At 57.3% G+C, this 13,643-nt stretch overlaps 1 protein-coding gene across 4 annotated transcripts in view; it reads right to left on the reverse strand.

Annotated features, from left to right (window-relative positions):
* Positions 1 to 13,643, reverse strand: part of CDH22 (cadherin 22) — a 66,089-nt gene that overhangs the window by 31,295 nt on the left and 21,151 nt on the right. For 3 of the 4 annotated variants that reach the window (XM_064167852.1, XM_064167854.1, XM_064167855.1), the window contains exons 3-4: positions 10,688 to 10,982; positions 2,515 to 2,634 (exon numbers count right to left, since the gene is read on the reverse strand). In XM_064167852.1, coding sequence (XP_064023922.1) covers positions 2,515 to 2,634; positions 10,688 to 10,982 — 415 coding nt within the window. Of the gene's footprint in view, positions 1 to 2,514; positions 2,635 to 10,687; positions 10,983 to 11,280; positions 11,401 to 13,643 lie in introns of those variants that run through there. The other variant, XM_064167853.1, reaches the window with a different exon arrangement.

The raw sequence follows: 13,643 nt of genomic DNA on the forward strand, positions 1-13,643 counted from the left end.
AGGAGCAGAGCCACCCAGAGCAATCAGAGCAGGATTCCCATGTGGAGCACTAAAAACCTGTTCATGTGCAGAGTGGGGGCAGGATGGCATTTGCTTGGCCAGTGCCAAAGAGACAGGATAAAACCCTTGGCACTGCCAGTCCCACACACCTGTGTCCCCAGCAGTGCACGATGAAAAAGGTCCCCTTGGCACCATCCATCCTACACACCTGTGTCTCAGCAGTGAGTCCACGTGGGCTGGCAATGACACAGGGCACTGGGCCCACGCTGGGCATGAGGACACAGAGGTGCAGGACAGACTGACCTGCACCTGAAGTGGCCGAGGGGCAGAGCTGCACACTCCTGGAGCCTAGGTGAGGCAGCTGCCAAGGGCTGTTCACAGATCAGACATCACCAGAGTCAGCAGCAGCACCAGTGACAGATACCTGGAAGCTGATATGCTCAGGAGGGGCGAGGGGCAGAGGACTCTGCAGACTGTCAGCAGTTTGCTTTTATCATGAGCAAGCAGAAGAGGAAATCATTCCCCCCACACGCCCCTGCCCCAGCGCTGGGCGCAGCCAGCCTGAGAACTGAGACACCAAGAGTCAAGGAATCCAGAAGCTCTGGTTCCCAGAGTGACATTAATTCTCACCACAGTCCCACGGGCCACATTTCAGTTTATGCCTTAATAGAGAGCATTAATGGCGTCAGGGAGCTGAGCCTCTGCACGTCCTGGCTTGTGCATTCTGCTGCCGGTGCTCCCTCCTCATGCTGGCAGCCAAGCTCCTGCCCACGCAGAGCTGCCGCCCATTAACAGCAGGCACCCGAATCCTCTCTGTGCCATTGCTCGTCCACGGCCCTGCCCCCAGGAGAACAAAGCAAAGCCGGGAGAGAAGCAAGCCCAGCTGCAGCACCTTCTAGGCCAGCAGTGGTGGCAGCCCCAAGCTGCCCCTTGCACACTGTCCCCACTGCTCAGCCCCTGCCCAGACAGCACCGTGCCCACCGCACTCCCTGCTCTCAGGAGCTGCTGAGCCTCCCTCAGTGGCAGCCAGGGCTAGGGGCACAGCTGGGGCTGGCTTGGCCATGCACCCAGAGCATTTTAAAGGCGATGTAGGGCTTCATGCAGAGGCTCAGGCACTTTGCTTACGCTCTCCTTACAGCAGAGCCACTCAGCAGACTCCACTGCCTGACACAAAGGCAGCCTGAGGAAGCATCGCAGGCTCGCAGAATTAATCAGGTTGGAAAAGACCTTCAAGATCATCGAGTCCAACCTATCACCCAACACCTTCTAATTAACTAACCCCTGGCACCAAGTGCCTCATCCAGCCTCTTTTTAAACTCCTCCAGGGACGGGGACTCCACCACCTTCCCGGGCAGCCCATTCCAGTGCCAACCACTCTTGCTGGCAAGAATTTCCTAACATCCAGCCTGACCATGCCGTGGCACAGCTTGAGGCTGTGTCCTCTTGTTCTGTCCCCGGGTGCCTGGCAGCAGAGCCCAACCCCACCTGGCTACAGCCTCCCTGCAGGGAGCTGCAGGCAGCAGTGAGCTCTGCCCTGAGCCTCCTCTTCCCCAGGCTGCACACCCCCAGCTCCCTCAGCCTCTCCTCACAGGGCTATGTCCCCTCCCCAGCGTTGCTGCCCTTCTCTGGGCACCTTCAGCACCTCAACATCTTTCTTAAATTGAGGGGTCCAGAACTGGACACAGCAACCAGCACCGACACGGGCAGCCTGGCACGCCTGGCACTCCGGTCCCGGGGATGCTGTACCACCGTGGCTCAGAGACACAGGAGGGCAATTTGCGATGCAGCTTTCCAGCAGGAGCTGCAGCTCCCCAGCCCGCTCAGCCTTTGACAGCTCTTCATTAAACCTGGGCACTTTGCTGCATGCTTTGTGCCTTAAATACCCCTGATTAGCATTTGAGTGCTCTCCCTGCTCGGAAAGCTTGCGAGGCTCCCATTAAGGGTAATGAGAGTCACACTCCTGGGAGGCAGGGAGAATATATACCCCAACATCTCCTGCTTATGGCTACTCCAAGCAGTGTGCCAGAGCATCATCTGCTCGGGATTTATTGCAGAGGCCTTTTACAACAGACTCTATTATAAGTTATTAAGGAATGGAGCAGCTTCTACTGTTCTTTCATTAAATATTAATAGAACATTTATAAACCAATCCTTAATTCAGAGTGTTACCTTTAATCACAGCCCTGGCAACACAGCAGTGCAGCCTGTGCAGCCCTGAAACCTCTCACACTGAGAGTTTAGGTGCCCGGTGTGGAGAGCACAGAGGGGCTCTGCCCAGTGCCAGCAGAAGCAGGACATGCTGGGCTGGCAGCTGCTGGCCTTGCTCTGTGCTGCTGCCTGCCTGCAGGGCTGTTGAGCTTCCTCTCCACACCCACTACATTGAAGAGGTACCCCAGCAGCAACAGCCAGCACAGGGGCACAGACCTGCTGGCACCCAGCCACGCACCGAGTGGGCACAGAGTGCCTGGCACACGCTGCCCTCCCAGCGCCCCGGCCCCACTGGGTGCTGCTCACCTGTTTTGCTGTCCACAGTGAAGTGCTGCTCCCCCTCCAGCACACTGTAGACTACCCTGGCACTGCTGCCATAGGTGGGGTCATCAGCGTCAGATGCCATCACCTGCATCACTGAGGTGCCTGCAGCGGGGACAAGGAGAACAAAAGGTCATGGAGAAGGAAAGAAAAGAAACAGAAACCTGAGGGCCAGGGGCAGAGGCCAACACTCATCACTGGCATGATGCTGAACGGGGAGACAGCTGGGTGCAGTGCCAGGACACTGCTGCACACGCCCCTCCTGTCCTGCAGAGTGGCAGGAGGGACAGGACCTTGGGCAGATCTGGGGCTGCTGTCTGGACTGGACACCTGCTCTCCAGATCACTGGTCTGAGGAACTGAGGCCTTTTCTTCCAGCAGACCTGTGCTGGACCACCTGAGGAGGAGCTGGGGAGGAGACTTCATCAGCGTAGCTGCCCCCTTCCTGTCACCCGTGAGCAGCATGGGCAGGGACCTGCCAGTCAGGGCCCGACCCACACTGCAGCACCACATCTCTGCAGCAGACCTGCACAGGCATGAGAGCCGTGGAAGAGGAAAGGCTTTCACTTGCCCAGAGCCAGACACAGCAGCACATCCTCATGCTCTCCACGTAGCGAGGCAGGAGGGCTATAAATAGGATAAAAGTCCATCAAACGTCTGCAATTAAGTTATTGATTTTCAACACTGCCTCATTAAACAGGGTGCTTCACTCCAACTGGCCCTGCCATGGCTGTAATTTGACATCATGTTCAATTTGACAAAAGCAGGACCCAGGACATGAGAATGCAGCTGGGAGCAAAGGGGCTGAGATCTAGAGACAACAGAGGCAGGAAGGGGGAGAAAGCTAATCCTGCCACAGATGCCTCTGAGGAAGCAGAGTCTGTGCCCTAAGCCCTGCCAGGGCAGTTCTGCCTCTGGCACCAGGCTCTGAGCGTCCCTGCCCTGGGGGTGAAGCACTGGCACCAGGCAGCTCTCTGGTGGGATGAAGTGCAGGATGGGGTGAAGAGCCCTGAGCTGTTCACAGGAAAGATCACAGCAAGTGGGGAACTCCTGCTGCAGAACACTGCCAGGGCCCAGAGCCAATCAGGCTCTGGCAGTGTGGAGCGGAGCAGGTCCCAGCAGTGACTGCAGCTGAGGGCAGGTTTTGCTCCAGAGATGACTCCAGGGAAGGGCATTTCCCAGCTCACAACCTAGGCACATCCACCAGCTCTGCCTCAGCACCTCCTGGGGCAGCTGTGCCAGCAGTTGAAGACCACATCCTGGTCCAGAAATCCTTCTGTTCTGCAGTGCCTCCACCCATGCAGTGGAAAGAACCTCACAGGCTGGCCTTGGCTAGACCCATGTCAGCCAAACCCCAGAGCCAGGCTTACTGCTGGATGGACTCATCACATTCCCAAACAGCAGAGGTACACCCAAATCAGAAGCAGCCTTTATTCTCATGTCACACTAGGGAAAGATAGAGCTGGAACCACCCAAATGGAGGATGAGGAGCTTCAGATCCTGGTGCCTTCCTCTTCCCCTGTCAGGAGGCTACAAGCCCATGGCTTGCAGGCCAGCCAGGCAGCCAGAATGCTTCTGCACCAGCCCGGCCTGGGCTCAGGCAGGAGATGAGGCAGTGAAGACAGCAACGCTGCAGCGAGCAGCTGGCAGGCACAGGCTCCCCCAGTCCAGTTCAATCTCATCTGCTGGGAAGGATGCTCCCTGAAGAGAAGGAGCAGTTACCATGGTTGCTCTTCGTTCTCCCTGGCTGCAGCTCTGCTGATAACAGGAGAATCCCCCTCACTGCTCCTCAGCAACAAGCGACTTGGAGTCAACTTATTTATGCTTTGCTGTCTCCAGTGAAGTTATGGCACATCCCTGCCAGGCACAGCCACCAGCTCCCTGCCTTGCAAACAACTGCTTAAGAAATACGTTTCCCTGGCAGGGTCTGTCCCACCTCCTCCTCCCCCTGCTGCCATCACACAGCTCTTACACCAGGTAGGAGCTGAGGCAGATCGCCCCCACGGCAGCACCTGTGCTGCACAGTCCCTCGGGCACCCTGGCACGCTCCCTTGGGAAGCCTCTGATCAGAAAGCTGAGAAGGGATCAGATAATGTAAGCCAACACCCTGAGGTCTCCAAGCATCCCAGCTGCAGCAGAGAAGCTCTGCCAGATGCTGAAGGCAGGGCTCCTTCTGTGCCCAGCCTGGCAGCAGCCAGCCAATAGCCATGTCCAGTGAGCACAGTGGCACCGCTCCTGCGCCCACCAGCAGCACAGGCAGGACACACTGAGCTTGCTCCAGGAGCTGCCTGCTCTTGCCCAGGCATCCCAGAGGCGAAGGGTCAGGAGATCCACAACTCCCCCCTGACAGGAGCCTGTCAGAGTTCTCTGCCTGCCTGGCCCTGTGCAGTACAACCTGTGCCAGGCCTGCATGCAGACAGAGCAGGTGTCCAAAGGACAGCACCACCACCTCAGTGCTGCCACCCCACAGGTGCCAGCCCAGCCACCACTGGAGCCTGGGGCTAGCCACTGAAAGCCTGCCCCAGGCTCTGCATCTCAGGCAGCTTCTCCTCAGAGCACAACTCCTCTGCTGCTCCACCCTCTCCAGGCACAGCCGCTCCTCACCCTGGTTTTCACCTCGACATTGCAGCACTACATTGGTGCCCAAGCTCAGAGGGAAGGCAGGATCTGTGCCCACCCAGGGCTGGCTGGATGCAGGCCCTGGCTGTTCACCATCCTCCAAGAGCCCTGTCTGGGCTCTCCCAGCTCAGCACCCTGAGCCACCCTGGAGACCTGCCAGGGACATGAGCCAGCCCTGGAGTCTGGCAGGCCATGGAGATTCACCCTGTCTGCTGTGCCCAGCTGGCACCCAGCTCTGAACGGTGCCTGGCAATGCCATGGGAGCCATTCCTCAGGAGGGCCCTTCCCACTGCAGCCATGGGCGCAGAACAGCTCAGCTCAGCTGTCCCCACTGCAGCACAAAGTGCTCAAGGCTGCCCTGAGCTGCTCACTTCCAACTGCCTTGGCCCGAGGCCCTGCAGAGCACCTCTGGAGTACCAATGCAGACCTGTCCTGGCATCTGTCACCATCATCCCACAGCACCCAGAGCCTCAGGGGCCACTTTCAGCAGTCCTGAGAGGTGCCATCTGAGGCTTCAGACCACTCAGCCTGTGCCACTCGCTCCAGTCATGCTCAGCTAAGCTCCCAACACACTCAAGAGTAAAGAAGTCCTGCTCAGAACCCACAGGCGAGCTGGCAGGACCTGCCACTGCCCCAGGGACAGAAGCACAGCCAGGCTGCAGGCCTGCAAGAGGCAAGCAGGCAGCAGCAAAAGCCAAGACCTGCCGAATCTGACAGCTCCTCCTCACAGCAGCCTTCACCCCCGGGGGTCAGAGCCTCCAGCTGCACCTCCAGCTCAGCCTGAGCCCAGAGAACAACTCCTCAGGCTCCAGGACTGCACATGGACATTTCAGCCCTCAGAAGGTAAAGGACCCTGAGGATGCTTTGTCATGCAAAGCCACACACCCTGGACTGATGCCAGAGCGCAGCACTCCCTCTCTGGCTGGGAGGGCAGCTGAGATTTCTGAACGAGCTGATTTACAGCTTTTGCCTTGCCCCAGCACATGCAGTGGCTGAGGCACCCCAGAAACAGGCAGGCAGGATGCCAGGGGAGAAAATAAACGAGAGGAGCTTAAAAATTACTGGAGCAGAATTGAGCTTCTTGCAATCTCAGGAACATCCTGACTTGGTGGAAAGCCAAATCCGACCCAGAGGAGATTCACTGCTCCTGCAGGACCAGCCTGAGACAGCTGACCTGGCCAGGGTGGAATCAGAATCACCCCAAAACACAACTCAAGAAGCATCCTTTGGGGCGTCTGGCCACAGAAGGCTATGGCACGAGGCCTGCCAGCCCCTGCCCCTGAGCAGGTAAATGTGGGTTCTTGGGGAGCAAACCAAAGCACTAAGGGGGCAAAGGTTCCCTGAGGGGCTTAGCTCAGGCAGACTGGAGAGAGGGCACTGCAAGTGCCCAGGTGTGCAGAGCAGAGGCCTTGGAGGCTGCACCATGTCCAAGAGTGCAGTGTGGAAGGGGTGGTCTCGCTGAGGACCCTCGGGCAGGGTCCCAGCTGCTGCTGCCCCAGATACACTCGAGCATTTTGAGCACTTCTGTCGAGGAAGAGACCTCACTGCCTGTCCTGGCTGCATGTCCAAGTCCTTTTCTCTGCTTCCAGCCGGGAGATTAAACAATTTCTCTTCACAATAATCACTTCTGCATTCAGCCAGCTTTGTGCTGGAGCCAGGGCTTGACCCCAAGTTTCTGTCTGTGCAGCCAAATCGTCTCTAATCTGGACTTGGTGCTACACAGAGGAACAAGGAGAGCAGAATGCACCAGGGAGGAGTGATGTTCTGATGACAGGATGCACATTGCCTGGATGTCCCTCACCCCGAGCTCTGCATGCTCCCCAAACACCCACTCTGTGCAAGCAGCAAGGCTGCCTGACAGGAGGCACTGTGCTGGCTTTGTGCTCACTCCTGCCTGCAGTGGGCTGGTGTTAAGCAGACCCCACGGACTCCAGCGAGGGACTAGATGCTGGGTTTAGTATCTGTTGCAAGGTGAAGCTCCTGCAACTCCTAGGCTCCAAGCACCACCTCTGCCCCTTACAGATCCCAGATTCTGGCCTTACCTTCCCAACCATCTTGCACCTGACAGCTTTGATCCACCAGCCAGGAACTCTCTTCCCTTTGCAGAGGTTTATGGCAAGCTCATGGAAGACAGACCCTGGAGGTGACTACACTCACATGAACCACCCACAGCTGAAGAAATCCCCAAGCTGAAACTGGTTGCTGGCTGGGGGAGTACTAAGAGGAGCATCATGTGCTGCACCTTCTCCTCCAGAAGCATCCACTTAGGCCACTGTCAAGACAAGACCCTGGAACAAAGGAACTTGAGCCCACCTCAGTCTTGCAGCCTCCAGCAGTGCATTGCTGTCCCTACCAAAGTGCTGCCCCGGCCCCAGCGCAGAGCCAGGGGCAGGTGTGTGGCACTGCCAGCTACTGGGTGAGTTAGTGCAGTTCTCTCATTTGTTATTCCCTCCTAGGAAACCAAATGCCTTTGCTTCCCAATTAGCACTCCTTCATTATGCAAATAATGTCCTTTGATCTGCTCCTGCTGTCACAGAGCGGATCTGACCGTATGTGTTTTATGCCTCTTTCTGCCCCAGGAAGGTGCCCACTTCTGGGAGCTGGGCCTGTGCCTTTGGCAGGGAGTGGAGAGCTGCAGCTAATGGCTGCTGTGAGAGGAAAAAACACCCACCCAGACAGCCCCACGCAAGGTCTGGGAAGGCAGGAGCATGAGAGGAAGAAGGAGGTGATCCTTCACTTCTGTCTGGGGCACAGAGCAAAGCCTGCCAAAGCAGCAGAGACAGGGAATGAACAGCTCTATGCCAGCCCCTTCCCTGGCAGAGAGCACAGCTGTACCCCAACGGAGCCAAGATCACACATATGCATCAGCAGGTCCCCAGACACTGACCTTCATCTTGATGTGTTAATCAGCAGTGCAAGCTCTCCTGAAGCTGCCCAGCCCTGCTAGCTCTGCCTGGCCAGCACAAAGGGGCACCTCCAGGCACGCTCCGGAGGGCAGCATCCACACTCTCCATTCACTCTCACCAGAACAGCTGCCAGCTCCAGGGGAGGTGACCTGTCCAGCTCAGAGACAGCAACCACAAAAAGAGCCATGATCACAGCTGCACCTGACCCCCGTGCACAGAAGAGGCACTCCCCCACAAGCAGAGCTTGGCAGGGTATTTCCCACAAGAACGTCCTGAACTTCACCTCCCTGCCCCAGGCAGTGTCCCTGTGCTGCACCCTCAGCCCTTCCTGCAGCAGCTGGGCTGAACGTCACACGGCAGGTCCAGCTCCCTCCCTGCCCACACCGGGACACAGCGGAGCAGCAGGGCGGCTGCTGAGCCCCAGAGGGTTGAGCAGAAAGCTACTTCTCAGGCTTGCTTTTTACACTGTCACAGGATGTGTCCATCCTGTCCCCTGTGCTACCTGCTCCTGAGCAAAGCCCTGGTAAGCCACGGGAGAACCGAGAGGCAGCTGGGACCTGCAGCAGCCACACATGGCTGCCCTCCAGCTCTGCACTCGCACCGTGAGGGCCCAGGAGGCAGCACCACTTGATGCAGTGTGAAGCTCCCCCTGTGCTGTCAGCTGGGCCATCTCCAGGGCTGGCTGCCACAGAGCAGCCCTTACACTGCCCGGGGTGGCCAGGAGACAGCCACCTCCAAGGCTGTCGCGGGCAGACAGACACCAGCCCGGTGAGAGAGCAGGCTCTGGGCTCCGACTCCTCTCTCTGGGCGTGCAGCTTAGGAGCACAGCCCACGCCCTCCACAGCACTGCTTTTAAAGTTCTGAGTGTTTTAATTTGCAGGAGTCGCCTCCTTTCATGTTGTGAAACCATGTTTCCTTCTCCCTCTGATCTCCAGCTCGCACAGAAACTGCCTCCTTTGATATGCCTTGTTCGCATCAGCCTCATCAGGCAGCTCCACTACTGCCAGTGCTTTTCAAAGAGCTGGGACCCCTGTCTGATGCTCAGAGTGGAGAATTCCTTCCTTTGTGAATGTTGTTCAAGCAAAAGAAATTAATTTGATTTCCCTCTTCCCTTCGGGAACAGGAAGCCTGCTCCTCTGCTGCCCACGTGCTGCCTTTCATTCCTGCAGGAGCTGCCGGCTGCGGTTCAGGAGGTCACTCTGGCTCGGGAAAGGCTTGAGCAGGTAACTGGAGGAGGAAGGAGCGCCTGGGGTGCCTCAGGACAGCCTGTTCTGCATTCCACAACAGGCACCCAGCAGCAGCAGCTGCTCCTCTGGTGTGGGCAGCTCCAGCACACCTGTACCTGCTGGAGGCCCTGCACAGTCTCACAATACGCTGCACGTCAACCACGGAGAGGCAGAGCTCCATCCTGAGGCAGCACAGCCGTCAGCACCATCCCCTGGGCTCGGCTCCCAGGATGCCTCTCCAGGCAGACTGCACTGCGGGAGCACAGCTGGACCCAGTGATTCGGTTCTCCTGATCTGCTGACCTCCTCCACACTGCAGCTCAGCCCTGCTCCCCAGCCCTGCCCCCCAGCAGCTCCTCTGCCCACAGCTCACTGCCTTCCTGGTGCTGTCACTCTGCCCCTTGCTGACTCAGTGCTGGGGACCTGCCTTATCTCCGATGCCAGTCAGCCTTTTGCAGGCTGTCTGCTACCTACAGCCTTTGGGAGAGCAGTGATTGATGGCTCCCTGCCTGCAGCACATGCTGGCACACGCAGTCTGCTGTGTGCTCTGGCCAGGCAGTGGGGAGAGCCCAGCGTGGATGAGAGAGGTGTGACTCTGGGCAGTGCCACAGGGCAGCTCCTCTCCCTGGCTCTGCTCAGCTTCACAGGCACCCAACCACCTGCCAGCAACAATTACTGAGCCCATATATCCCCTCCCCGTACCCAACGAATCACCTCCCTGTACCCCTACTGATGCTTAGGGCAGCACAAAGCTCACTGCCCTGCTCCGACATCTTGGGGGATAGACTCCCAGCCGTGGCACTTGTCCCTGCCTAGCCTTCAGAGAAGCTGAGCACCAGGGTCTTAAAGGAAGTCTGGTAGCAAAGGGATGGGCAAAGTGCCACCTCTGTCACAGAGGCCACGGACTCCCCAGCCAACAACGCCTGACAGCCAGTGAGAAGGGCTCAGCAGCACAGAGTGAGGGTGCATGAGCAGATGCCCAGGCAGCCACAGGGCTCTGGAGCAGCAAAGCAGCACACAGACAGCCAGAGGAGGAGGACCACAACCACCATTCCACCTAATCTAAGCACCAGCAGCCACGAGCCACTCAGCACAGCAAGGGCTCAGCCACCCTCTCACCACCCCCCAGCACCAGGAGCGAGGCGGCTGTGCAGAGCCAGGGCGAGGGCACAGCAGGCAGCTGGCACCGTGTCTCCAGGGCACGGCTTAGGGCTGAGGCTGAGCGCTCCGCAGGGGCAGGCAATCAGCGCCGGGGATTTGTTCACTTGTTCGCCTTAAGCCACCTTATTTCTTTCTCCCTTTTGGCTCCCTCGCTCTGCTCGCAGCCCGAAGCGCTCGGACCCGCGGCGGTTCCGCAGGGCGCAGCAGGCTCAGCGCTCCCCAGCCCGGTGCCTCGCACCCAGACCTACCGACGGGGGACAGCTCGGCCACGCTGCCGATGTAGGGCCCCTCGAGGAAGCGCGGCTCGCTGTCGTTGATGTCCTGCACCTTGATGATGAACTCGGACTCGGGCTCCAGCAGCTGGTCCGTCTGCCGGTCCCGAGCCTGCGCACGCAGCGTGTAGAAGGTTTTCTGCTCCCGGTCCAGGCGCTCTGTGGCGTGGATGTCCCCTGTGATCTCATCGATCAGGAAGATGGTCCCCGCGCCCTCCCCGGAGATCGTGTACTTGATGGAGCCGTCCCCCTCATCCGAGTCCGAGTGGATCTGCCAGGGAAAGAAGGGAACGGGTGGGAGCGGGCTGGGGCCGTGCCGGCGCCTCCAGGGCTGGGGCCGCCTGGGTGCAGAGCCCCTGCACCAGCTGCCCAAGGTCCCTGCGTGGTGCCCACCTGTTCTCTCTGCTACCGTGGAGCAGAGAGCAGCACAGAGCACTGCCAGACGATGCTTGTGCGGGGTGGAAGGCCCAATAAAGCAGAACTTCAGCCCTGCCTGGGCACCATGTGCTCAACAGATCACAAAGGCCACCAGTGCCCACCCGCACCACAAAGCAAGGGACAACCCCCACCACTGTGAAGTTAACGAAGGAAAGGGAAGGACAGCTCAAGAGCACTCCAGAAAAACTCATCACATGCTGGGACCCAGCAGTGTGGGATCACCCCCACCCCCGAGCTGGGTGTACCCCTTCCAAGATGTGGTGTAAAGGCAGCTCACCACCAGCACCTGCCCATCCGTTCTCTGAGCAGTCAACGCCAAAGAGTCCCTCTGCTGCAAGTTCCCACACCCACTGCACAGCTGTGTGGGGCTTACACAGCAAGGTAATGGGGGGAGGGATATGATCAGCTCATCACATCAAGGGTCCCCACCTGAGCAAAGCCTGAAGGAGAAGGTGGCCAGTCAGGCCCCATGCTCAGGATGAAAAGTGGATGCTGTGGAAGAGGCCTCTGCAGGAAACCTTCTCTGCATTTTCTGATTCAGAGAGCGTTTGAAATTAGGAAGAGAAAGGGTAAACAGCAGGTCCCAAAGGACCAGGAGCTGACTGGAATCCAGGTCAGACGTCCAGAGATAATTTTATTGGTGGCATTAAACTGAGCTATGATGTTTCTACAATCCAGCCACTTATGGGAGATCTATTAACAGCAACTGGACAGGCAAAATGCATCTTGACAGAGAGCAGCACAGACATTAATTGGGACAATCCATAACAGGACAGGCCCCCAGAAAGGTTCCATCAGCTGCTTTCATTTGCTTCCTGCAATTTCTGCTTAGAATCAGCAAAGTCATGCATGTGTGTCTGTGACTGTGTGAGTGTGTCCAAAAGAGGGGGAAGAAGCCATCCATTAATGGGCTAATGAAATATGAAAATGTTTATGGGCCATTCAATCTTCCAAACTGCACTTCCATAACCCACCTTGCAGACATGCAGCTCTACCAGCAAGAATTTATACCAGAGCTGCCTCTTTTTTATGATGGCTTCATTATATTTGTCTTGTTAGACACAGTTTATGTCTTTACCTGCTGGGTGAGGGGCCCACACATTAGCCAATGCAATGCATTCTACACAACAGTCACAGATTACTGCCCAAGTGGAAACGTCTCCCACGGCTTGCCAGGGGAGGAGACCTTCGCTCAGCCAGCAAACATGGCCACAAGCCCAGCAGTGCTTGGTGGCTTCAACACCCACCTGCTGGGGTGGGTTGGGAAGCGCCTGCAGGGGTGGTCTGCAGGAGCCTCCTGCCCTGGTGATGCTGTCCCAGCCCTCCCTGCTGGCTGCTGCAGAGCTCACTGCCCCCTCCACCTGACCGCCCCCTCCCCAGCGCTCAGGGCTTCTGCTTTAGAGATCAGGCTTTCCAGAGCCAAGAGGTGCAGCTGGCATGCACAGTGCAGGTAGCAGAAACTGGAGCTCTTCAGCTGAGCACCTGGCTCATGATTAATAATTAGGCCAGAGACAAAGCACCAAGCACCTCTCAGCACCACGCTGAGCTCTCCCAACAGCCTCTTCACATGTTTGCTCTTCGCTGATGGCTCGGAGCAGGCACCAGCAGCCCTGCCACTGGAATGCTAGGAAGAAAAATGGAGCCTGGGCTCAAGGGGCTGCAGAGCCTGATTTACAAGGGAAGATTAGGAGAGCTAAATCTGTGCTGCTTGGCTAAACAAAACTCATGGGGGAGGGCTGGATGACAAACTACAGACACCAGAGGGGAGATGCCACAGGCCCAGATCACATCCCAGGGATGCTCTCTCCTGCCTGGCCTCTTCCTTCTGCCACAGTGGGCACCATGCCCCCATGCAGGCAAGGGGGCCCACTGTCACCACTGGGCACAGCAGGCAAGCAAAACCAGGCAGCCCTAGCATGGCACAGCCCCATGCCAGCCCCAGAGCCTCGCTGTGCCTCCCCCAGCTCCCCCCATCTGCAGCTCTGCACCCCAGGAGCAGAGGGGCCCTGTGGCTCAGCTCCTCCAGCCAAGGACAAGGGTGTCCCTAGCAGCCAGAGCAACCCAGAGGCTGAGCTGTTCAGTTAATCAGGAAAAGACTTCCCTTGTCCTAAAAGGCTACAACCAGGAATTTTACGAAGCCATTAATGACCTACCAACAATTAAATCAGAATTAAATGTGAGCAGAAGTGCAAATTCCTTATGAAAAGTGACTACACAAAGCACAGATACACACACTAAAAAACCCACTCTGGGGCTGGAAGAGAAAGAAAATCAAACACAAAGTAGTCCATAATAAAGGCTCACTCTGTTTGCTCCAGCTCACACAGCTAGAGTTCATCAATTTTCTTTAAATATTAGCAACTTAATTAAATCTGCTTTTCCCCTTTAATCCTCTCCTCTATCTAAAATAGATCTGTCCACATGCAGAAGTTTGTAACTAGTGCTGACCCCATAATTCTATTTAAAAAAAACCCAGAGAAATCCACATCAAACT

This window comes from Pogoniulus pusillus, chromosome 29, assembly GCF_015220805.1.
Source record: "Pogoniulus pusillus isolate bPogPus1 chromosome 29, bPogPus1.pri, whole genome shotgun sequence".
Classification (NCBI taxonomy): domain Eukaryota; kingdom Metazoa; phylum Chordata; class Aves; order Piciformes; family Lybiidae; genus Pogoniulus; species Pogoniulus pusillus.